This window comes from Ranitomeya imitator, chromosome 7, assembly GCF_032444005.1.
Source record: "Ranitomeya imitator isolate aRanImi1 chromosome 7, aRanImi1.pri, whole genome shotgun sequence".
Classification (NCBI taxonomy): Eukaryota; Metazoa; Chordata; class Amphibia; order Anura; family Dendrobatidae; genus Ranitomeya; species Ranitomeya imitator.
Window position 1 is genome coordinate 182,437,827 of NC_091288.1, and position 26,907 is coordinate 182,464,733.

Genomic DNA, 26,907 nt, shown 5'->3' on the forward strand with positions numbered 1-26,907 from the left:
GCAAGTGTGAAACCACCCTAAGTCAGCCTATTTTGGACCAATTTGTTAGCATTGCTGCTTGGAAAACCACCAGTGATCTCTTCATTATTGAGGTTTTTTTTTAAAGTACAGAAAATGCCCGAAAAAAAAGTCTCATAAAACAGTAACAAAAAAATAAAATCTTTTTATTATTATTTATTTATATCGGGTTTTTCTCCCCACACCTGCAGCCATTGTTTATGGGAGAATGTGAGCATTATTTATGGTGGGGAGGTCAGGGATGTGGACAGAACTCATGTGGGGGCAGCTCGTCACTCATTTGATTTATCACTTGTTTCTGGCGTCTCCCTTCACAGTGAATGTGTAATGATCAGTAAAAGCCGCACCCACAGCAGCACGTCCTGCGGCCGCACCGTCTGAGCGGTAACTAACTATCGGCGCCATGCGCCTCAACTATTCTCTGCCTAGAAACGGACTGTACCAACTCACGTTACCAGCAAACCTCACTCCCAGCGCCTCAAAAGCGCTCCCAAGGGTAAATCACATACAAGACTATTATAAAAAATATATATCAACCTGTTATTTCACTCTGAAACAAATCTGCTCAATGAAACTTACTCCCCATCCTCCCCCGCCCTGACCGGGTAGATGGACCGTACCGTCGCTATGGAGACGCGCTAACATCTCTGCTGCAGGAAGTTGGCCGGAACGGGGAATTTACAAGGTAATTACTGGTGGGTTTATTTATTATTCCGCGTGGACTGCGCTGGCGAGAACCACGCAGGTAAATGTCATTAATAAGAAGGGTCTGTTATATATGAGCAGCAAGGGGTGCACTATATACTGCCGTGAGAAAACGGACTCAAACCAATCAGAATGCACGTTTCACTTCTCCCAGTGCTGTGAGACCATGTAAGCGGATCGCTGATTGGCTACAGTGGACAGTGGTTGGTTGTAGTGAGCAAATATATTAACCGGTTAACGACCAGACAATTTTTTTCATTTATATGTATGAATATATATATATATATACTTTTTTTTTTATTATTATTTTAGTTTTTTTATTTCAGTTTTTTTTTCTTCCATGGCTGCATTGTTTTATTGTTTTTAACACTGTTTTACAGTTCATAAACCTTATAAATAAATAATATTTATATATTTACTTGCGACACAAATATAGCAAAAAAAAGTTCTATTGTTTAATATTATAATTATTTTTATTTTTTTTTATTGCTTGGGTTTCACACCAAAATTACCTTTCGATTTTATTTATTCGGCTCGCAATAATTCCCCAGCGCTTTACAGACATCATCATCATCATCATCATCACTGTCCCCATTGAAGCTCAGATTCTAGATTCTCCAGGTTATTACATGTATGTAATAAAATGTATTTTATATGAAACAAAAGTTGTTGTTTTTTTTTTTTTTTTTTTTTTTTTTGCAGTGTGGACTTTTACTTATTTTTTGTTTTAATATACATAATTTGTAAGATATTATGACAGCTCTCTGGGGAATTGTATTTATGTATTTTTAAATATTTTTAATGATTTTCTCCACTGTAACCAGGCCATCCATAGGAGCCTCAGTTACAGGGGAAGATGGCCTGTTACAGGGACACAGCTGTCACTGTCTGGACTCATCGGGGTCTGGTAGGAGCCAGCCGAGAGCGGTCGAGCGTGTTTTCCTACAGGAAGCATCAGATGTGTACACTTTCCATGCACTTATTGAGCAGTATATAGCTAGCCAGGCGCCGGCTGTGTAATGGAGTCGGCACCTGCCATATGTGGAGCGGGCTCTGTTTCTGAGCCTGCTCCGAGGCCTCTGATAACGCCCCACGGCGTATGCATCTGTCGTGGAGCGCGAAGGGGTTAAACGGGCAGATCAAATTGGCCCAGAATGATCAGTGATGGACACCTGAAAATAAATTGCAGCAAATATAAGGACGAAACCACTCTGTTCGTCCAAGAAATAAACAATATCAAAGTTTTTTTTTAAATATTTGTGCTAAAAATTCAGTTAAAAACATAAATAAATAAAACACCGTATTAACCTCTCACTGATAGTCTCATGGGTGTTAGTAGATGGTTACCTCGGTCCTTTAGACTGTATTCAAATGATGCCTCCTGCGTCCGGAAAGTAGCGTTCGCCTGGTTTCTTGTATAAATTCTCTGTCCCGATGATGCCAAATGCCGGAAGGTGGTGAGTAATAAACAGTTGACCAGAGGACGCCGTCCCGGCCGGTGACTGGCGTGCCCCCCTGGAAAGTGCGAGTCTGCCGTGAACTATCAGTAGTGGCTCAATCTAGAAGATAGAGCCGGCAAGGCGACACGCCAGTCTTTTTTTTAACTATTTTAAGTCCGGTGACTATAATATCTTTCAATGAACCCCCATGGTGTTTTGCAAAACTGTTGTGAATTCTGTTGTCGGGCTCCCTCCTGTGGTCATGAATGGTACTTCGGCTGGTTCTATCCATGGAATTCCTCTGGTGGCTGTGGGTGTTTCTGAGTTTCCTTCCACAGGTGGCGAGGTTAATTCGTTAGCTGGCTGCTCTATTTAACGCCACTTAGATCTTTGCTCCATGCCACCTGTCAATGTTCCAGTATTGGTCTTGTTCTCTCCTGGATCGTTCTTATGACCTGTCTTCCCAGTAGAAGCTAAGTGCCTGCCTGTTTTTCTCTGGTTTGCTATTTTTCTGTCCAGCTTGCTATTTTGTTGTTGTCTTGCTTGCTGGAAGCTCTGGGACGCAGAGGGAGCGCCTCCGCACAGTGAGTCGGTGCGGAGGGTCTTTTTGCGCCCTCTGCGTGGTCTTTTTGTAGGTTTTTGTGCTGACCGCAAAGCTACCTTTCCTATCCTCGGTCTGTTCAGTAAGTCGGGCCTCACTTTGCTAAATCTATTTCATCTCTGTGTTTGTATTTTCATCTTTACTCACAGTCTTTATATGTGGGGGGCTGCCTTTTCCTTTGGGGAATTTCTCTGAGGCAAGGTAGGCTTTATTTTTCTATCTTCAGGGCTAGCTAGTTCCTTAGGCTGTGCCGAGTTGCATAGGGAGCGTTAAGCGCAATCCATGGCTATTTCTAGTGTGGTTGATAGGTTTAGGGATTGCGGTCAGCAGAGTTCCCACGTCCCAGAGCTCGTCCTTTATTATCAGTAACTATCAGGTCATTCCGTGTGCTCTTAACCACCAGGTCCATTATTGTCCTGACCACCAGGTCATAACACAAAATGCTGAGATAGAGGATGTCCCATAAACTTGTTGCTAATGTTGCGTAAGTGTTCTCCGATCCTCACATGCATTGATTGGGCGTATAGTCCGGCCTATATATAATTTTCCGCAAGGACAAGTTAAGCCCTATATTATACCTTTAGTGGAACAAGTAATAAAATCTTTAATATTAATTGCCGATGATTCATTAGAGATTGAAGTCTGTTTTTAGTACCCAGTTTTTTACATGGTAAGCATTTTTTGCAAGGAAAGAAACCATTGGGGCGTTGTGGTAAAAGGGAATTTCTCATCTTCAGAGGTCTACAGATCGTAGCAGCTATTATATTTCCCAAGTTATTTTCCCTTTTTGTAAACAAATCTCGGACGCATTGGTAATAATTCTCCAATTACCTTGTCCTCCTTCAGAATATTCCAATGTTTACTAACGATCTTGTTTAGGAATTTAGTGTTAGAATTATATTGTGTCATAATTGGGATTTCACCGTTTTCCCATTTTTTTTTACTAATATTCTCTTTTTCATCCTTCTGCATCAGCAATTTTTCTCGTGGATATCTTCCAACCTGCCTTTTGGTTTCCATCAGAAATTGCTTATCATATCCCTTGAATTCAAATCTCTCCACTAAGAGGTCGGCTTCTGTATTATAGTCCTCTGGCCTAGAGCAATTCCTATGAGCTCTTATAAATTGGCTCTTCGGAACATTAAGGAGCCAACTTGGAAGATGGCAGCTGTCTAGGGCAATATATTTATTAGAGTCGGTGGGCTCATGATATATCTGGGTCTGGGTTCTACCATTCTCTACCACAATTTTTAAATCTAAAAAATGCATTTCTTTATTACTGGTCGTAGCAGTGAACTTTAAAAAAATAATCATTTTTATTTAAATCATGAATAAAATTACTTAATAAAAGGGGACCACCCGACCATATGAATACTATATCATCAATAAACCTCTGCCATAGGACCAGGCTCGCCCGCAGTTTTCCCCCACGGAAAATGGTTTCTTCTTCCCACTTCCCGACATATAGGTTTGCATAACTGGGGGCGAACCTGGTACCCATGGCAGTACCCCGCTCCTGGGAGTAGTAGTGCGTCCCACATTTAAAATAACTATGCATTAATATAAAATCTATGCAGTCTATAATGAAGGAGGTTTGATCTTCTGGTGTCTGACTATTCTTAGACATGAAGTGCCTTACTGCTTCACACCCTTTTTTGTGTTCAATTACGGTGTATAGGGAAGTAATATCCAAAGTTCCTATTATATAATGTTCTTCCCATGGTGTGTTTTGTAAAATATTTAAAATATGTGAACTATCCATCAAGTAGGACGGGAGTTTGGGACATAGTTTCTGTAGATGACAATCCACGAGTCTGGAAAGGTTGGATGTAAGACCACCTATGGCAGAAGTTATTGGTCTGCCGGGTGGTTGTATGTGGTCTTTATGCTCTTTTGGTAAATAGTAGAAATATGGGACTCTGGGATGAGTGATATTAATAAAGTCAAGTTCGTTTTTGTTTTGAAACCCCTTATGAAAACCCATTTTAATCAAATGTTGCATTTCCTCCAGATACTGAGCTGTTGGATCTACCTCAAGTTTTCTATAAGTACAGGTGTCACCTAACAGGCGTATGGATTCTTTGTTGTAATCAATAGTGTTCAAAACAACTATCCCGCCGCCTGTTTGCTTTCAATTAATGATTGAGTAGCAATAGATCTGGCATGATATAAAAGGCACCCACTATGCACACCGAACCATTCCTGTGGAAGGAATCAGAGATTCCGAAACGCGTAGGTTAGTGTGGTTCTGTGTGCGCCCTGTAGCCGGTCACGTGAAGCTATCACGTGTCAGTGACGTCACGCAAGGTCCTGCAGTCACACTGCGCCTTGCCGGCTCTATCTTCTAGATTGAGCCACTACTGCCAGTGCATGGCAGACTCGTACATTCCAGGGGGGCAAGCCAGTCACCGGCCGGGACGGCGTCCTCTGGTCAACTGTTTATTACTCACCACCTTCCGGCATTTGGCATCATCTGGACAGAGAATTTATACAAGAAACCGGGCGAACGCTACTTAAAGGACCTTTCTGGACGCAGGAGGCATCATTTGAATACAGTCTATAGGACCGAGGTAACCATCTACTAACACCCATGAGACTATCAGTGAGAGGTTAATACGGTGTTTTATTTATTTATGTTTTTAACTGAATTTTTAGCGCAAATATTTAAAAACCTTTTACAATGTTAACATTAACCTACCCTTTAAATTATAGACTGTTCATGTCTTTGTCAGTGGGCAAACTTACAATATCAGCAAGGGATCAAATACTTATTTCCCACACTGTATATCTGTGTATCTGTTCTCTGCAGGTGTCACCCAATGGACTTGCATACAGACAGCATGGCTCTTGTACTGGGGAACGATCAGTTCTTCAAAACTTCTTAGTAAGTATTTAATCTCTTCTTCGTTTTGTATAACTTTTGAAAGGAAGTTAAATAATCTTCTCTTTGGAATACACTGGGTGGAAAAAAGTTTTTACGCCATCCCGCTTAATCATTCAGGTTGTTCATTCAGGCCCCTCGCCCCCAGTATATAACATCTGGCCCCTCGCCCCCAGTATATAACATCTGGCCCCTCGCCTCAGTATATAACATCTGGCCCCTCGCCTCAGTATATAACATCTGGCCCCTCGCCCCCCGTGTATAACATCCGGCCCCTCACCCCCAGTGTATAACATGCAGCCCCTTGCCCCCAGTGTATAACATCTGGCCCTTCACCCCCAGTGTATAACATCTGGCCCTTCACCCCAGTGTATAACATCTGGCCCCTCGCCCCCAGTGTATAACATCCAGCCCCTTGCCCCCAGTGTATAACATCCGGCCCCTCCCCTCCAGTGTATAACATCCGGCCCCTCACCCCCAGTGTATAACATCCGGCCCCTCGCCCCCAGTGTATAACATCCGGCCCCTCACCCCCAGTGTATAACATCCGGCCCTTCACCCCCAGTGTATAACATCCGGACCCTCAACCCCAGTATATAAGATCCGGCCCTCAACCCCAGTGTATAACATCCGGCCCCTCACCCCCAGTGTATAACATCCGGCCCCTCACCCCCAGTGTATAACATCCGGACCCTCAACCCCAGTATATAAGATCCGGCCCTCAACCCCAGTGTATAACATCCGGCCCCTAGCCCCCAGTGTATAACATCCAGCCCCTCGCCCCCAGTGTATAGCATCCAGCCCTTCGCCCCCAGTGTATAACATCCGGCCCCTCACCCCCAGTGTATAACATCCGGCCTCTCACCCCCAGTATATAAGATCCGGCCCTCAACCCCAGTGTATAACATCCGGCCCCTCAACCCCAGTATATAAGATCCGGCCCTCTGTATAACATCCGGCCTCTCACCCCCAGTGTATAGCATCCGGCCCCTCACCCCCAGTGTATAACATCCGGCCTCTCACCCCCAGTGTATAACATCCGGCCCCTCACCCCCAGTGTATAACATCCGGCCTCTCACCCCCAGTATATAAGATCCGGCCCTCACCCCCAGTGTATAGCATCCGGCCCCTCACCCCCAGTGTATAACATCCGGCCTCTCACCCCCAGTGTATAACATCCGGCCCCTCACCCCCAGTGTATAACATCCGGCCCCTCACCCCCAGTGTATAACATCCGGCCTCTCACCCCCAGTATATAAGATCCGGCCCTCAACCCCAGTGTATAACATCCGGCCCCTCAACCCCAGTATATAAGATCCGGCCCTCTGTATAACATCCGGCCCCTCACCCCCAGTGTATAGCATCCGGCCCCTCACCCCCAGTGTATAACATCCGGCCTCTCACCCCCAGTGTATAACATCCGGCCCCCCATGCAGCCTTACATCATAAAGCACAATTTTAAGCGTCGGATTGAGTGGTGTAAGGTCACCATTGAACTCTGGAGCCGTGGAAACGTGTTCTGTGCAGTGACGGATCACCCTTCTGTATCTGGTGGGGGAGTCTGGGATTGGCAAATGCCAGGAGAACATGGTTTGACGAGTTTGATGTGGAAGAACATGACCGGCCGCATAGAGCCCAGACCTCAACCCCATGGAGTTGCCATAGTATATCTTTGAGCAGATCCCTTCTATCTCCCCATATTGCTCTGAATTATACCTCCACATTTACACAGTCACGGCGTTAATCGACCCACGCTACAGATTTTACATTTGCAGCATTAATGCTCACGGTTTTACCGCAGATGTGAAAATTGACCTGTGGATTTTAAAAGCTGCTGTATGTCGGCCCTGTATCAGATTTGTAGCTGATTTTCCCTCAGTAATCTAGTGTTGCAGATTTTGCTGCAGGTCACATGCAGATTTGTTTTGCAGAATCCGCTGCAAAATCCACATGAGTGAATTATTGCAGATTTTGCTGCAGAATTGCCACATATTTCACCCTGTGCATTACAGAAAGTGAAATTCCCTGTGAAATACTACAACATAAGGATACATTCGCGCATTGTGTATTTGGTGTGGATTTTTAGCTTGCAGAATATAGCATGAGATAAGTAGATGGGATTTCACCAAATCACATATTCATCTTGCTGCCACTTTTTAAGCAGAAATTGACCTGCGAGTTTATATTTTAAATTCTGGCAAGTCCGCAGCAAAATCCAAGTGTAACATGCATAGATTTTGCTGTAGATTCTTCTGCAAATATGTAGTGCAAAAATCAGCACCCAACACGCAATGTCGTATTCAAAGGGTGAATTCACCTGGTGAATGGGGTTTCTTCCGATGAATGGGACAGTTGTGGAACTTGCCGTGACAGAGGGGAGCCAGAAGACCACAACGTATGATTTCTCCTACTCCTGCACTGGTTAGAAGCACTTGACCTTCATATTAAACGGTATAAATTTAATTTAGCAGTGGAGGGGTTAATCTGCTCAGTTGAGAGCTCCTGGATGCTTTCCTGCATTAAGGCTCTCAGCTGTTCACTGTTAGTCACTCCCATCTCCTATATAATCTGGTTCCTGGCTAGCACTCATTGTCAGAGCTAGCTTATGCTGCATTGCTGAAGGTTGTTACTGGTTATTCCTGGAGAAGGCGTTTGGTGGATTTATAGAAATAACAAATCTTTATTAATATATAAAAAGATACATACAACAATGACAGTGCACATGTATATATTTAAATACAAAGACTAATGTTATAAATAGTAACAGCAGAGATGGGAATCCTAAAACTCTGCTGTCAATTGTCAATGGACTATGTACTACGACAAGAGACATACAAAACTGGAAACACCCATAAACACCTATGTATATAGAGCATAATATCCAAAGAGATACTAAAATGGTTATAGTGCTGCGGTAGACTGTGACCTAATATAAACTCCTAAAGATAGGCCATAAATATATAAATGAATGATAATCAATATGGTACCACAACCACTAGGCCAGTACCTGTAAATCGTATGTAAAAGTGGCAGTACCAAAACGAACCCATGACCCATCTACCATCTATAATATCCATTACCTGCAGCCATAGCAAAGGTGAATACGCGGTGCCCAGATGACCCCGACGCGCGTTTCGCTGTCCTGCAGCTTCGTCAGGAGGTAACTAGCTGTATGCATGGCGTCTATTATATACAAACTAAGATGACCCAATTGTGTGCAGCTGCTGCGGCGCGTACCCGGCATGTTGCCGCCTGATGACGAGCGCGGCGCTCAAGGATCGCGTCACCCGGCAACAAAGCCCGGTCACCTGACCGCGCCTGTTACCAAGGCAGCGCGACGCCCATACAGAGCACCGCTACCCTCACCGAACAGCAGCGCATGCGCGGGTCGCGCTCTAGTCTGCATGTAAACACAAAGACGTCTGCCTGGTATTAACCGATAATATGCCTCAACCTAACTGACTACCATAGCTAATATGTACAGTGGCATGGTCTATATGCACCCATAGATAAAAGGTATATATATATATATATATATATATATATATAGAACTTAGTATCGCCCTTCCTCTCGCCCATTTAAGCATAAGTCTCCGTGACTACCCATGTATACCGGCACAGCACACTACCTCATCATACGCCTCCACTAGGATGACTACATAGCATGATACCCATCACAGTAAAGGAACATATATATCATACATAACACTGGTGGCATACATCTATCATAATGGAAACTAACTTAAATAGGCATGTGCATATAGGACCACAGTACATAATAACGACCATGTTAAAAAATGTTACGGCCTGTCATAACTACATACATGCCTAATATATTATCACACTACATAATCAATACTACTATCAAAGATGGTGCAACAGTTTACACACATATATAATACATAAACGTTATTACCTAACATAGTTATACACTGTATTCGCCATAACATGACCCGTAACTATATCCATAAACGCCTAACACTATATGATTTATAACAGTTGTTCTCCTTTAACAGGATTCTTCCAAATAACACGGTAGATGACTCCACTTTTATAGCACCAAGTAGCTTGACCATCATTCATGGATTCGTCATTAATATTTCCATATACATCAAAACGAAAGGTTGAGGTAAGTATACGACCGACATGCCTAGACAGATGAACATGAAATAAAAATACTGTTAAAAACAACATACACAAAACTAAAATTCGCGCCATACATTAGATGAAGGATTTGAAGCTCACCACCTCATTCAACCCATGAAGTGCTAGGGTATTAAGCAATATGATCCACTTGGTCTCCCTTTTCAGCAATTCTTTCTGATAGTTTCCTCCCCTTATTCCCAACTGTACCCTATCTATTCCTCTTATTCTGAATCCCCTTGGGTCACTATTATGATGGGCTAGAAAATGTCTGGGGATAGTCTTCAATGTTGTGATGTCCTGAGTGGGATCCACATTTCTGATGTCCCTCACGTGCTCTAATACCCTTACTCTCAGCTGTCGCGTAGTCATGCCGATGTAAATCTGATTACATGGGCAAGATGCAAAATATATTACCATATCGGTTCTGCAAGTGATATGGTGAGTGATGTTATATATATGAGATTGGTCACTATTGAAAAATGTGGACGTACGCTCAATAAATTACGTATGAAACGTATTTGCTCGGATAATTTGAAATTTGAAAATCAGGCAAAAATTCTGACACAAAATTTAAAACAAAGGGGTTATAATCATAGAAATATCAGGGTGGGCTATCGGCGTGCCAAATTTACACCCAGGAATCAGTTACTTGTAAAAAAACAAAAATCAGAGATACAAGCGGAACAACCAGTGAGATTGATCACTGATTTCAATTCCAGATGGACGGATATATTGGATATTTGTAAAAAACATTGGTCAGTCCTGACAGCCGACAACGACCTAGCGAAACATCTCCCTGAGGTGCCATCCATTAAGTGGAGGAGATCGAAAAACCTGAAAGATATCTTGACTCGTAGTCATTATGTGCCTCCTAAAAACTCCTTTTTCTCGGAGAGACTGGGTCCTAAATGGGGTTGTTTTAAATGCGGTGATTGTTCAGCGTGCAAATTTATTGAGCGTACGTCCACATTTTTCAATAGTGACCAATCTCATATATATAACATCACTCACCATATCACTTGCAGAACCGATATGGTAATATATTTTGCATCTTGCCCATGTAATCAGATTTACATCGGCATGACTACGCGACAGCTGAGAGTAAGGGTATTAGAGCACGTGAGGGACATCAGAAATGTGGATCCCACTCAGGACATCACAACATTGAAGACTATCCCCAGACATTTTCTAGCCCATCATAATAGTGACCCAAGGGGATTCAGAATAAGAGGAATAGATAGGGTACAGTTGGGAATAAGGGGAGGAAACTATCAGAAAGAATTGCTGAAAAGGGAGACCAAGTGGATCATATTGCTTAATACCCTAGCACTTCATGGGTTGAATGAGGTGGTGAGCTTCAAATCCTTCATCTAATGTATGGCGCAAATTTTAGTTTTGTGTATGTTGTTTTTAACAGTATTTTTATTTCATGTTCATCTGTCTAGGCATGTCGGTCGTATACTTACCTCAACCTTTCGTTTTGATGTATATGGAAATATTAATGACGAATCCATGAATGATGGTCAAGCTACTTGGTGCTATAAAAGTGGAGTCATCTACCGTGTTATTTGGAAGAATCCTGTTAAAGGAGAACAACTGTTATAAATCATATAGTGTTAGGCGTTTATGGATATAGTTACGGGTCATGTTATGGCGAATACAGTGTATAACTATGTTAGGTAATAACGTTTATGTATTATATATGTGTGTAAACTGTTGCACCGTCTTTGATAGTAGTATTGATTATGTAGTGTGATAATATATTAGGCATGTATGTAGTTATCACAGGCCGTAACATTTTTTAACATGGTCGTTATTATGTACTGTGGTCCTATATGCACATGCCTATTTAAGTTAGTTTCCATTATGATAGATGTATGCCACCAGTGTTATGTATGATATATATGTTCCTTTACTGTGATGGGTATCATGCTATGTAGTCATCCTAGTGGAGGCGTATGATGAGGTAGTGTGCTGTGCCGGTATACATGGGTAGTCACGGAGACTTATACTTAAATGGGCGAGAGGAAGGGCGATACTAAGTTCTATATATATATATATACCTTTTATCTATGGGTGCATATAGACCATGCCACTGTACATATTAGCTATGGTAGTCAGTTAGGTTGAGGCATATTATCGGTTAATACCAGGCAGACGTCTTTGTGTTTACATGCAGACTAGAGCGCGACCTGCGCATGCACTGCTGTTCGGTGAGGGTAGCGGTGCTCTGTATGGGCGTCGCGCTGCCTTGGTAACAGGCGCGGTCATGTGACCGGGCTTTGTTGCCGGGTGACGCGATCCTTGAGCGCCGCGCTCGTCATCGGGCGGCAACATGCCGGGTACGCGCCGCAGCAGCTGCACACAATTGGGTCATCTTAGTTTGTATATAATAGAAGCCATGCATACAGCTAGTTACCTCCTGACGAAGCTGCAGGACAGCGAAACGCGCGTCGGGGTCATCTGGGCACCGCGTATTCACCTTTGCTATGGCTGCAGGTAATGGATATTATAGATGGTAGATGGGTCATGGGTTCGTTTTGGTACTGCCACTTTTACATACGATTTACAGGTACTGGCCTAGTGGTTGTGGTACCATATTGATTATCATTCATTTATATATTTATGGCCTATCTTTAGGAGTTTATATTAGGTCACAGTCTACCGCAGCACTATAACCATTTTAGTATCTCTTTGGATATTATGCTCTATATACATAGGTGTTTATGGGTGTTTCCAGTTTTGTATGTCTCTGTTGTCGTAGTACATAGTCCATTGACAATTGACAGCAGAGTTTTAGGATTCCCATCTCTGCTGTTACTATTTATAACATTAGTCTTTGTATTTAAATATATACATGTGCACTGTCATTGTTGTATGTATCTTTTTATATATTAATAAAGATTTGTCATTTCTATTTACTATTGATCGTGTTTACTTCACCATCTCTATTGGTTGTAGTTGCTGAGTTGTGGAGAGGATCGTTTTACCTAGAATTAGAGGAGTGGTTTTTGGTGGTTTGGTGGATTTATCTCTGACTGTTGCTAGGTTTGGAGTGATAATTCCCTTTCCTCTTCTACTTTGGTTAAACCCCATCCTCCACTCCCCAGTGCAATCCTCTGGTGAATGTGTGAGTATATTTGTATGTTTAGTATTTTCCTTTATCCCTGTTTATATTACCTTGTTATTCTGGTTGGTGTATTACGGTACACTACTACTCCCCTCTTCCCTGGGCAGGGAAAGGTACGGACTGAGAGTGGATTCAGAAGCTAAAGCAAGGTACGTAGCCCTGGCCTCTTCACCAACAGAAGTAATCCGGGGTAACAGGGCGAGCTGGGGCGCACCCTATCGATAGGGACAGAGAAGGAGCCCCCGGTCCTGGGACATCCTGCAACAGAGTCGTGACATTTGCTTTCTTTTCAGAAACCTGAAGTAGCTAAAAGAAATAGAATACACATTAAAGAGGTGCACAGCAATGTTGTTTTGACATTGCTGTACATTATGTTCACTTTTTGCGTTGGTTTTGCGGTGCCGGTCCAGACAGAATCCACCTGTATCTCACCCATGAGCTTCTGATGAGACAGATCTCGGATTATGTCAGACAGCCGATAGACAGTGCAGAATAGATGTCTAATTAAAGCTCCGATCCATCCGGGCGGATATCACTGAACACGATGCGGAGCAGATAACTTCTGAGATCTTCACGTGTGACGTAGGCTCGCCTGAGACAAGGACATCCTGAGCCATGGATATTTTTATATCCTCGGAGTAAAGTGCAGTAGATGCATTGATCGGCGCTCAATTTGACCGCGGTGCGTTCACGCTTGTGGGTTCAGCATCTCGGTCATCTCCGAGTGTTTCCCGCGTGTGCGCTCTCGGTACGTGTCGTGCTGAGAACTGTTATCAATTATCCAGGACTGATCCGCGCTTCACTAATGACTATAAAGCTCGTTAGCACTAATGTTCCAGCGAACAAGAAGCTGGAATAGATACTGGTGAAAGGCGATTCGTTTTCTCCGTACGGCTTGGCCTCTGTGCACATTACGTCAGAGCCTTTCAATATATCCTGATATACAGGATGTATGCCGCGGTGCAGCATGGACATAGTAGTATATAAGTTACCCGTTGGGTCCTTATTAGTGATGAGCTATCCTATCCCAATATGTAGTAGGTGTAATAATAATAATAATATGAGCAAATACCTCCGATTAGGAATGTAGTATAGTTCTCCTGATTACCTACCCCATGTGCAGGGCATTTCAGTAGCTTAGGTAGTCATGGTTACAACCACTCATATAGTGACAGTTAGTTGCTAGTGGTCGTAACCATGGATGCCTAAGCTACTGCATTGCCCTGCACATGGGGTAAGCGACATAGGTTATCAGGAGAACTATACTACATTCCTAATTGGAGGCATTTGCTAATATTCTTATTATTACACCTACTACATATTGGGATAGGATCTTGGAAATGGGAATACCCCTTTAAGCAGATACGTTTAGTAACAATATTTTGCCAGTGAAAACAAGTGTAGTTATGTGAGTGTATGAATAAACTAATTGTTTGATTTTTATGATTTTTTTTTTAATTAAAGCCAAGAACCAGAAGATGTTTTGATACCTGTTCCTGTTAGAGCGAAGCCCTCCCGGAGAGATGTGGAAGTCAACAAGTCACAGACACCGGATCTGCCGGTCAGAATGATTTTTTTTGGCAGCTTCTTCGATAAACAATATGTAGATTATAAAGATAGTAATTATATATTCCATATTGCTCTTTGAATGTGAAGGAGAAACCCCAACTTTATATATATGGTCCCTTGAAGCCCCCAGAGCCAAAAAAACCAGCAGGAATTATATCTGTACCTGCAGTATCTCCACAGAGGGACAATTAAGAGAACTTACACTTTTTTCCCCAAATTCCCTGTAATTCCCTACTGATCGGCGGCGGTCCGGGTTCTGAGCCCCCCACTGATCGCTGGAAACGCCTGTCGCGTGTGTGCTGTTCAGGATGCAGAAGAGCTCTGCTCCTGCGGGAACAGGCACAGAGTAATGTACAATAGTAATAATATTAGCAAATACCTCCAATTAGAAATGTAGTATAGTTCTTCTGATTTGCTATGTCGCTTACCCCATGTGCAGGGCGTTGCAGTAGCTTAGGTATCCATGGTTAAGACCACTCATATAGTGACAGTTAGTTAGCTGTTATTGGTCATAACCATGGATATCTAAGCTACTGCAATGCCCTGCACAAGAGACATAGCAAATCAGAAGAACTGTACTACTTTTTTAATTAGAGACATTTGCTAATATTATTGCAATGGGATCTTGGAGATGGGAATACTCATTCAAAGACAGGTTGAAAAGAAGGAAGTAATGTAGAACAGAGTAAGGGAACCATACGGTGGGCGAGGAGAGTCACAGAGGAGGGGGTAAAGGGATTTTTTTATTTTTTTTTAGAGAGAGATTTTAGTAGTTTATTGGACAGCTCCTTCTCAGGCTACACAGTGACTTTGGCCACGCCACATTAAAATCACATTGTGGGCAAAATCACAACTAATACAGAACGTGGTCGCACTAAGATCAAGCAGGGGTGGTCTGCCGACTGTCATGGTGGCTGGGGGGTCACAGTACACTTCCACTATTATTATTTGCAGCACGTGGTCCTGTTCTGTGTACGACGTTATACGTCCTTATGCCATAAGTTAATTTATATAGGCGAATGTGATCTCTTCAAACACCGCGATACTGAGCTTTACCTCTATATACGCTCGCAAATCAGGGGGTAAACGTAAACTCACTTTCTTTACTCGCCGTTATCACGGAGATGCTACAGTGCATGCTCCGCCAACCTGCTGCGAGTGACAAACCGCGAACACTTCCACGAATAGGGGGTATAGCGCCACCTAGCGATGGAACTGTAATATTGCTATACTATAACTAATAGAGGCGAACTACATATACATTATTATTATTATTTATTATACATAGATATACATATATGTATATAAATACTGTGCGACAATTTACTATTCAAGTAATCTTGAATTGTTTGAATTATAATCGTAATAATTTTCTTCATTTTCTGGAACAGTTTCAAGGGTGCCAGCACTTATTACATAATTTCTGAACACAGCCTAACTTTTGTCTGCAGAAATCAACAGCAATAGAAAATAGTCGTAAGGATACACAGTGCTCTGAAGAATGGGTTCTCCACCACGGTATAGACTCCCAGCATCTCACCATCCAAGATCTGCTAAAGCTGGGGAACATTGTCATGTGAGTCACGTCATTTCCTTATGGACATGGATATCATCAGCTACGGACCGTTCTAGTTATAATAAAAGTTTTGAGACTGATGTAAATTTAGGTTTTTGCTGCTTCAGTGTTTTCAGATCTTAGATGTTTCTAAGGTTCTTATAGTACAAGTATCAGCATTTGATATGTTTTTATACTCTCATCGAAAAATACATGAAGTTTATTTAAAGACTTAATATTTCCAATGTTGACCCTCACTTTTTAAGACTTCTGCCCTTCGCCCTGGCAGCTGGATATCCTCTTCTGAGCCAAATCCTGACCGGTGACATGATGTTGTTGCCTAATCCATGTTTTGATTTTATCACAATTTCTGTGGTTTTGTTTGTCCACCCACTTTTTTAAGGATTGATGATTACTAAATATTCTTGACTCCATGGATTGAGATCTGGGGCTTTTCTTCATCCTGGATCCAAAATTTCCAAGTTTCCAAAATTTCTTGCTTGATGCTTTTGTTATTTTCATAAAAATAAGCACAAAAAATATGGATGCATCCCACAAAAAAAAAACAATTTTCGGTCTGTACTGTAACAAGACGCAGCACCACATTTTTTGCATTAGGCTACTTTCACACTAGCGTCGGAATCTCACCGTCGCAATGCGTCGGGGAGAGATTCCGACGCTAGCGTTTAACGCACTGCACAACGGGTGCAGTGGATGCATTTCTCCGGCGCATCTGCTGCCCCATTGTGAGGTGCGGGGAGGTGGGGGCGGAGTTCCGGCCGCGCATGCGCGGTCGGAAAAAGCGGTCCGTCAGGAGCAAAAAATGTTACATGTAGCGTTTTTTGCTCCCGACGGTCCGCCAAAGCACGACGCATCCGTCGCACGACGGATGCGACGTGTGGCAATCCGTCGCAATGCGTCGTCAATACAAGTCTATGGGGAAAAAACGCATCCTGCAAGCACTTTTGCAGGATGCGTTTTTTCTACAAAACGACGCATTGTGACGGATTGCAGTTAATGCTAGTGTGAAAGTAGCCTAAGTCTTTATTAGCTTTCCTTTGTGTTGTTGTTTAACCATTTATTAACTGGAGGGATAATATTGAGCGAGTATTTAGATTTCAAAGAAGGCATGCTTAAATATCGCTAATCTGGTTTTATCCATAAGGAAACCATCAAGAAACTCTTCCAAGCAAATTGAACTGACGACCGAGACTGTAAATGAATTTGAACTGAAAATTCAGGAGTACGTATAATAATAATAATAATATAATAATAATAATAATAATAATGATGATGATGATGAAAAACCTACGAAAAAAATTGCAATTATGCAAATGTCTAATTGTAAGCAAAGGTCTGTTATGTTAGAAATTGTCCAATACATTTTTTTTTTTTAAATGGTAAAAAATATCAGTCTAATCCACATCTCATCTGATTACTCTTATTTATTAGAGATCCATTCTGCCTAAAAATACAACTTCTCATGTTGCACAACCTGCTGTTATGTTACGACACCTTTTCCATTATTAATGGTGGATCAAAATCAGCAGTGCAAGTCTATGGGTCAGCCAAAAAATCAGGCTGCACTCAGATGAAATCCGAGTACTGACTAATTTTTCTCTGACTGTCAGATGGAGCAGGTGGAGATTTTCTTTTTCTCACCATACGACAAAAACTGAAGACACTCAGATCATATTCTGATCAAAAACTGACGTCTGAGTGGGCCAGACACAACTTGATAATAAAGGATGTGGGGATATTAAAGGGTATCTGTCAGTAGGATCAACCCTCCTAAGCCGTCTATATGGGCATGTAGGTCATAGGAAGCTGAATAAAATGACACCTTGATATCTGCGATCTGATGTCTTATTCCAGAGAAATCCACGTTTTTCTTAATATGTAAATGAGCTGTTAAGATCTATGGGCGGGGCATAGATCTCCCTGAGAATCTGCCTCCAGAACTTACTATAAATGAAAGAAGGCGTTACCAGCGTGAGACATGTAATGACTGACAGTCTGCTCTCCTTATCTACATGTCTCACACTGGTAATGCCCTCTTTCATTCACAAGAAGATTCTCCGGAAGATCTACGTCCGGCCCATAGATCTTAACAGCTCATTTGCATATAAGAAAAATGTGGATTTCTCTGCAATAAGACATCAGATCGCAGATATCAAGGCGTCATTGTATTCGGCTTCCTATGACCTGTATGCCCATATAGACGACTAAATCATGTTGATCCTACTGACCGAGTCCCTATAACATCCTGCATTATCACACTGATTCTGACCATTCCGGTAATCTTGTTTCATCTTTTTGTTTTAGGGCAATTGATCACTTCCATAAAAGAATCCACTGGTTGATGGAAGGGAGCAGGAAGGTAATGCAGAAGTGATCCACATGTTTTATGACTGATGGGAGGTCAGTTTAGCCACAGGGATATCCTAAAATATTACACAAGAGAAGAGAATGTTCTAAAATCAGGAAATGGCCATTAGTTACCAGTCGAATTTCCAACTGTCCTGCGCTGCCGCCCTGGTGGTCCCTGCCGATCCTGCAGTGATGAAGTCCAACCCATCATTCATGTGACCGCTGATGGAAACTTCTGTCATTCACAGTGACGTTAACTTTTTGAGAGATGTGCCAAATGAGGATAGTGATTGGCTGCAGCGGTCTAGATTGCATTTACTGCGGGATCTACTGGAGCAAGTAATAAGCAATGGTTGTTTCTTATGTTGTTTAGACCACGGGTGTCAAACTGCATTCCTCGAGGGCTGCAAACAGGTCATGTTTTCAGGATTTCCTTGTACTGCACAGGTGATAATTTAATCACCTACACAAATAATGAGTTGGTGATTAAATTATCACCTGTGCAGTACAAGGAAATCCTGAAAACATGACCTGTTTGCAGCCCTCGAGGAATGCAGTTTGACACCCCTGGTTTAGACCATTTCCTACTTTTTGTCACATTTCTGGCTCCTTTACTAGAAATAAAGGTGTTTTTATAGGAATTAGAGTTGAGCAAAAAGATTGGCAACACCGTGGTCCAAAGGCCACTTTGGTAGTCCACGGCCAGTGAATCAGAGCACTACAATCTGTGTAATACATGCGGCATGCCTGGCGCTCCTTCTGATTAGTAGGCCCCAAGTCATCACTGTGTTGCAGAGGCCTGCTAATCAGCAGAGACATCAGGGATGCCGCGAATAGTAGGCTTCCAGTGCTCTGGTCCGGCAGCCATTGAGGACCAGTGTAGCCGCTGGACCAAGGTGCTGCGAGTATATCTGCCCAACCCAACTGGGAACGTTTAGTCTGTAGCGGGAAACCCAGTCTTAGTGTCATGTTGTCGTACGCTGTGTTAAATTAGAATATACTTTCGGCTATGCAGAAGAAATAATTTGGGACCCTCCTCTTCCTTTTCTAAATAAATTTCATGAATGATTTTTCCCTCAATGGCAGCATTGTCCATCTGTGGTCTGTACTGTCACTAGCTCGTTACCTGAATAGCAGCATTGTCCATCTGTGGTCTGTACTGTCACTAGCTCGTTACCTGAATAGCAGCATTGTCCATCTGTGGTCTGTACTGTCACTAGCTCATTACCTGAATAGCAGCATTGTCCACCTGTGGTCTGTACTGTCACCAACTCGTTACCTGAATAGCAGCATTGTCCATCTGTGGTCTGTACTGTCACTAGCTCATTACCTGAATAGCAGCAGTGTCCATCTGTGGTCTGTACTGTCACTAGCTCGTTACCTGAATAGCAGCAGTGTCCACCTGTGGTCTGTACTGTCACTAGCTCGTTACCTGAATAGCAGCATTGTCCACCTGTGGTCTGTACTGTCACTAGCTCATTACCTGAATAGCAGCAGTGTCCATCTGTGGTCTGTACTGTCACTAGCTCATTACCTGAATAGCAGCAGTGTCCATCTGTGGTCTGTACTGTCACTAGCTCGTTACCTAAATAACAGCATTGTCCATCTGTGGTCTGTACTGTCACCAGCACGGTACCTGAATAGCAGCATTGTCCATCTGTGGTCTGTACTGTCACTAGCTCGTTACCTGAATAGCAGCAGTGTCCATCTGTGGTCTGTACTGTCACCAGCTCGTTATCTGAATAGCAGCATTGTTCATCTGTGGTCTGTACTGTCACCAGCATGGTACCTGAATAGCAGCATTGTCCATCTTGGTCTGTACTGTCACTAGCTCGTTACCTGAATAGCAGCATTGTCCATCTGCGGTCTGTACTGTCACTAGCTCGTTACCTGGATAGCAGCATTGTCCATCTGTGGTCTGTACTGTCACTAGCTTGTTACCTGAATAGCAGCATTGTCCATCTGTGGTCTGTACTGTCACCAGCATGGTACCTGAATAGCAGGATTGTCCATCTGTAGTCTGTACTGTCACCAGCTCGTTACCTGAATAGCAGCATTGCAAAATCTGTAGTCTGTACTGTCACCAACTCTATACCTGAATAGCAGCATTATCCATTTGTGGTCTGTGCTGTCACTAGCTCGTTACCTGAATAGCAGCATTGTCCATCTGTGGTCTGTACTGTCACTAGCACATTACCTGAATAGCAGCATTGTCCATCTGTGGTCTGTAATGTCACTAGCACATTACCTGAAGAGCAGTATTGTCCATCTGTAGTCTGTACTGAAACCAGCTCGTTACCTGAATAGCAGCATTGTCCATCTGTGGTCTGTACTGTCACCAGCATGGTAACTGAATAGCAGCATTGTCCATCTGTGGTCTGTACTGTCACTAGCTCATTACCTGGATAGCAGCATTGTCCATCTGTGGTCTGTACTGTCACTAGCTCGTTACCTGAATAGCAGCATTGTCCATCTGTGGTCTGTACTGTCACCAGCATGGTACCTGAATAACAGCATTGTCCATCTGTGGTCTGTACTGTCAACAGCACGGTTCCTGAATAGCAGCATTGTCCATCTATGGTCTGTACTGTCACTAGCACATTACCTGAAGAGCAGCATTGTCCATCTGTGGTCTGTACTGTCACTAGCTCGTTACCTGAATAGCAGCATTGTCCATCTGTGGTCTGTACTGTCACTAGCACATTACCTGAAGAGCAGCATTGTCCATCTGTAGTCTGTGCTGTCACCAGCTCGTTACCTGAATAGCAGCATTGCAAAATCTGTAGTCTGTACTGTCACCAGCTCTATACCTGAATAGCAGTATTGTCCATCTGTGGTCTGTACTGTCACTAGCTTGTTACCTGAATAGCAGCATTGTCCATCTGTGGTCTGTACTGTCACTAGCTCGTTAACTGAATAGCAGCATTGTCCATCTGTGGTCTGTACTGTCACTAGCTCGTTACCTGAATAGCAGCATTGTCCATCTGTAGTCTGTACTGTCACTAGCTCGTTACCTGAATAGCAGCATTGTCCATCTGTGGTCTGTACTGTCACTAGCTCGTTACCTGAATAGCAGCATTGTCCATCTGTGGTCTGTACTGTCACTAGCTCATTACCTGAATAGCAGCATTGTCCATCTGTAGTCTGTACTGTCACTAGCTTGTTACCTGAATAGCAGCATTGTCCATCTGTATTCTGTACTGTCACTAGCTCGTTACCTGAATAGCAGCATTGTCCATCTGTAGTCTGTACTGTCACTAGCTCGTTACCTGAATAGCAGCATTGTCCATCTGTAGTCTGTACTGTCACTAGCTTGTTACCTGAATAGCAGCATTGTCCATCTGTGGTCTGTACTGTCACTAGCTCGTTACCTGAATAGCAGCATTGTCCATCTGTAGTCTGTACTGTCACTAGCTCGTTACCTGAATAGCAGCATTGTCCATCTGTGGTCTGTACTGTCACTAGCTCGTTACCTGAATAGCAGCATTGTCCATCTGTAGTCTGTACTGTCACTAGCTCGTTACCTGAATAGCAGCATTGTCCATCTGTGGTCTGTACTGTCACTAGCTCGTTACCTGAATAGCAGCATTGTCCATCTGTGGTCTGTACTGTCACTAGCTCATTACCTGAATAGCAGCATTGTCCATCTGTGGTCTGTACTGTCACTAGCTTGTTACCTGAATAGCAGCATTGTCCATCTGTATTCTGTACTGTCACTAGCTCGTTACCTGAATAGCAGCATTGTCCATCTGTGGTCTGTACTGTCACTAGCCCGTTACCTGAATAGCAGCATCGTCCATCTGTAGTCTGTACTGTCACTAGCTCGTTACCTGAATAGCAGCATTGTCCATCTGTGGTCTGTACTGTCACCAGCACAGTACCTCAATAGCGCATTGTCCATCCGCTGTCCATGTCTGTCTTATCTGCCCCCAAAATGGTATCAATAAATGCATCAACTCATGCCACACATAATACAATTCCCCACAGAGGTCCATCAAGCAAAAAATGAAAAAAATTAATGGTCTTGAAACATGAAGACACAAGAAAAAAACTTTTTTTTATTTTTTATTTTACAAGTTTCTGAAAAAATGAAAACGGAAAACTGCCTGTTTGGGAAGGGATTAAATATTTGGATGTAAAACCAGCATTATATATTACTCTTTCTTTTTTATATTTTTATGTTATTCTTTGCTTTTAATTTTCTAGATGTTTGGACTTGTTCAAGGGAAAAATGTCGGTCTGCTGATCGATTCATCTCAGCTAAACTGCGGTCCAAGGAGAATGGATTTCTTAAGGGGCCTCTTGGTAATAAATGTTGCCGGAATTCATCTTTTTTTGTATCATGTTAGGCAGTTAATAAAGAAGAGTAACAATGAGCGTCCTCGGCGGATATCTGAAGAGATGACGGCACATAACATAGTCACATCCTTATCTACGCACCGCGCTGTTTACTGCTACAACTAGTTATTCTCCAGGTCACATAGATGGCGGTACTTTTCATTACTTCTTTTTTTTTTGCTAATGTCCTTTTCTGTTTAAATATGTGATGCTACAGTAAACCGTACCTGCAAACCAACCAGAACAGTGATCATCATCTTTCCAGAAAGTCATTAATAGGTGTCAACAACTCAGGACTCACAATTTTGATCTTTTTTTAAAAAAAATCTCACGTTAATAGGGGTATTCCCATCTCCAAGATCCCATCGCAATATGCAGTCGGTGTAATAATACTTAGTCTCACTGTGGGACATAAATATTTTTTACTTTGATTGCTGGTCTGTACTTGTGTACTGCAATGCCCAAGATCTGTCATTATTTTATACTGATTTAGCTTGTTATAACCTGCTTATAGCTGGGTCCAACAGGCCACCGTACCCTAGATTTAGTGCCACAGGATAGGTGATAAATTATGCGTCGGCGGGGGACCCTCCGCTGGGAACAATAATCAAATAGCAGAGCAGGGCTTTTTTGATCCCCTAACGGAGCACTTTTATCGCCTTTATAATTTAGCAGAGGCAGGGCTGTGGAGTCGGTAAGCCAAACCTCCGACTACGACTCCTCAGTTTCCGTGACACCGACTACGACTCCACCAAAACGGGCTCCAACTCCGTCTCCACGACTTCGACTCCACAGTCTTGCCAGGGCTGTGGAGTCGGTAAGCCAAACCTCTGACTCCTCAATTTCCATGACTCCGACTCCACCAAAATGGGCTCCGACTCTACGACTCCAACCCCACAGTCCTGTCAGGACTGTGGAGTCGGTAAGCCAGACCTCTGACTCCTACTCCTCAATTTCCCTGACACCAACTCTGACTCCACCAAAATGGGCTCCGACTCCACGACTCCGACTCCACAGTCCTGCCAGGGCTGTGGAGTCGGTAAGCTAGACCCCCGACTCCGACTTCTCACTTTCCATGACACCAACTCTGACTACACCAAAATGGGCTCCGACTCCACGACTCCGACTCCACAGTCCTGCCAGGGCTGTGGAGTCGGTAAGCTAGACCCCCGACTCCGACTTCTCACTTTCCATGACACCAACTCTGACTACACCAAAATGGGCTCCGACTCCACGACTCCGACCTCACAATCCTGCCAGGGCTGTGGAGTCGATAAGCCAGACCTCCGACTCCTCAATTTCCATGACACCGACTCTGACTCCACTAAAATGGGCTCCGACTCCACGACTCCAACCCCACAATCCTGCCAGGGGTGTAAAGTCGGTAAGCCAAACCTCTGACTCCTCAATTTCCATGACTCCGACTCCACCAAAATGGGCTCCGACTCTACGACTCCGACCCCACAGTCCTGTCAGGGCTGTGGAGTCGATAAGCCAGACCTCCGACTCCTCAATTTCCATGACACCGACTCCACCAAAATGGGCTCCAACCCCACAGCCCTGAGCAGAGAGGTGTGCATACCTAAAGACCACTCCATTCATTCCCTATGGGGCAGTCGACTGCCACGCTTGGCTTTTTCTGGTGGTCCCTTAAGGAATGAATGGAGCAGGGTATGGGCTCCAAATGGAATTAAAGTGTTCTTCATCAGGGAATGGGAAAACAGTAAATACGTGCAATTAGATTAATTCCAGAAACATAAAATACACTTAAAAATAAATATAGATTTAAACTATTGCATTTCTTACCCCCACTACCCTTTCAAAATGTCTGAATTCTGATTTTGTTTTCAATATTCCTCAATCTGGAAACAGGTTTATGTTAATTACAACATTTGTTTTATTTTCTCATTTGTGTCACTTCGATGTGCTGTACTTTGGATATTATTTTTAGTGCCTGGTCGATGAGCAGCTCTGCTACAAAGAGCGGATGTTTCTCATGTCATTTGGAACAGATGTGTCTTGTCCATGGGAATATCCACAAGATATTAATATTCGGGTGTAAGTATATTTTAATTTTCAAGTCTCTTTTAAGATATTCATAATTTTATATTTCTCTTCTCTTTTTTTTTGCCTGGCTGATGGGATAATTTTTGGACATAATACAGTCTTCGGGTCTCCTACTGCTTTGCTTCCCTATCTGACTCTCTTGTACGGCTCCGGTCAATCCTGGCTGGAACTCTCCCGTTTCATTTTGAAAATTGTGACGATAGTTATGGAATTCCAGATTGTGTTCCCTTCTCTCTATAGATTACATGAAGCAAGACAGTGGATTCAAGAGATGCAGCCTCGAGGGGGCTGTAACTTACTTCTAGCATTACGGAAAACTCTCCAGATCCAGGAACTGGATACCCTAGTGGTGATCGTTAGCAACTGGTATGAGATTATAAAGTACTTGTTAACTTTTCTGCTACATATTGATAGTTTTGAAAAAAAAAATAATAATAATAATATAGCAGGTCTCCTTTTTTAAAGTAGAGTAAGGTATTGTTGGAATGGGTGCTAGGCCTTTGACTAGATCTAGATAGAACTCTGGTTGGCAAACCAGTGTCCTACTTTGCACTGATGAGAGGCAAAAAGCCCGCAACAAGTGTTTGAAGATGGAGGTCTTTTCCTCTGACTTGGCTTAAAGAAATTCTCCAGACATACAGTTATATGAAAAAGTTTGGGCACCCCTATTAATCTTAAGTTTAATGTTTTCTAAAAATTGTTTTTTTTGCAACAGCTATTTCAGTTTCATATATCCAATAACTGTTGGACACAGTAATGTTTCTGCCTTGAAATGAGGTTTATTGTACTAACAGAAAATGTGCAATCTGCATTCAAACAAAATTTGACAGGTGCATAAGTATGGGCACCATTATCATTTTCTTGTTTTAAATACTCCTACCTACTTTTTACTGACTTACTAAAGCACTTTTTTTGGTTTTCTATCCTCATTGAGCTTTGAACTTCATAGCCAGGTGTATGCAATCATGAGAAAAGCTACTTAAAGTGGCCACTTGCAAGTTGTTCTCCTGTTTGAATCTCCTCTGAAGAGTGGCATCATGGGCTCCTCAAAACAACTGTCTAATGATCTGAAAGCAAAGATTATTCAACATAGTTGTTCAGGGGAAGGATACAAAAAGCTGTCTCAGAGATTTAACCTGTCAATTTCCACTGTGAGGAACATATTAAGGAAATGGAAGAACACAGGTACAGTTCTTGTTAAGGCCAGAAGTGGCAGGCCAAGAAAATCATCAGAAAGGCAGAGAAGAAGAATGGTGAGATCAGTCAAGGACAATCCTCAGACCACCTCCAGAGAGCTGCAGCATCAACTTGCTGCAGATGGTGTCACTGTGCATCGGTCAACTATACAACGCACTTTGCACAAGGAGAAGCTGTATGGGAGAGTGATGCGAAAGAAGCCGTTTCTGCAAGCACGCCACAAACAGAGTCGGCTGAGGTATGCAAAAGCACATTTGGAGAAGCCAATTTCTTTTTGGAAGAAGGTCCTGTGGACTGATGAAACCAAGATTGAGTTGTTTGGTCATACAAAAAGGCGTTATGCATGGCGGCCAAAAAACACAGCATTCCAAGAAAAACACTTGCTACCCACAGTAAAATTTGCTGGAGGTTCCATCATGCTTTGGGGCTGTGTGGCCGATGCTGGCACAGGGAATCTTGTTAAAGTTGAGGGACGCATGGATTCCTCTCAGTATCAGCAGATTCTTGACAATAATGTTCATGAATCAGTGACAAAGTTGAAGTTACGCAGGGGATGGATCTTTCAGCAAGACAATGATCCAAAACACCGCTCCAAATCTACTCAGGCATTCATGCAGAGGAACAATTACACTGTTCTGGAATGGCCATCCCAGTCCCCAGACCTGAATATCATTGAACATCTGTGGGATCATTTGAAGAGGGCTGTCCATGCTCGGCGACCATCAAACTTAACTGAACTGGAATTGTTTTGTAAAGAGGAATGGTCAAAAATACCTTCATCCAGGATCCAGGAACTCATTAAAAGCTACAGGAAGCGACTAGAGGCTGTTATTTTTGCAAAAGGAGGATCTACTAAATATTAATGTCACTTTTCTGGTGGGGTGCCCATAC

General features: G+C 42.9%; 1 protein-coding gene across 2 annotated transcripts in view; it reads left to right on the forward strand.

Moving 5' to 3' along the window:
• Window positions 1-659: 659 nt before the first annotated feature.
• VWA3A (von Willebrand factor A domain containing 3A) overlaps window positions 660-26,907 on the forward strand; it is a 79,764-nt gene continuing 53,516 nt past the window's right edge. The window contains exons 1-9 of one of the 2 annotated variants that reach the window (XR_011314708.1): window positions 660-703; window positions 5,573-5,647; window positions 14,385-14,481; window positions 15,941-16,065; window positions 17,210-17,287; window positions 18,370-18,424; window positions 22,621-22,719; window positions 24,704-24,810; window positions 25,060-25,185. Coding sequence is in view for 1 of the 2 variants with exons in the window: in XM_069734169.1 (XP_069590270.1) it covers window positions 5,583-5,647; window positions 14,385-14,481; window positions 15,941-16,065; window positions 17,210-17,287; window positions 18,370-18,424; window positions 22,621-22,719; window positions 24,704-24,810; window positions 25,060-25,185 (752 nt within the window). In the remaining variant the exon portion in view is untranslated. The remainder of the gene's footprint in view (window positions 704-5,572; window positions 5,648-14,384; window positions 14,482-15,940; window positions 16,066-17,209; window positions 17,288-18,369; window positions 18,425-22,620; window positions 22,720-24,703; window positions 24,811-25,059; window positions 25,186-26,907) is intronic. The other variant, XM_069734169.1, reaches the window with a different exon arrangement.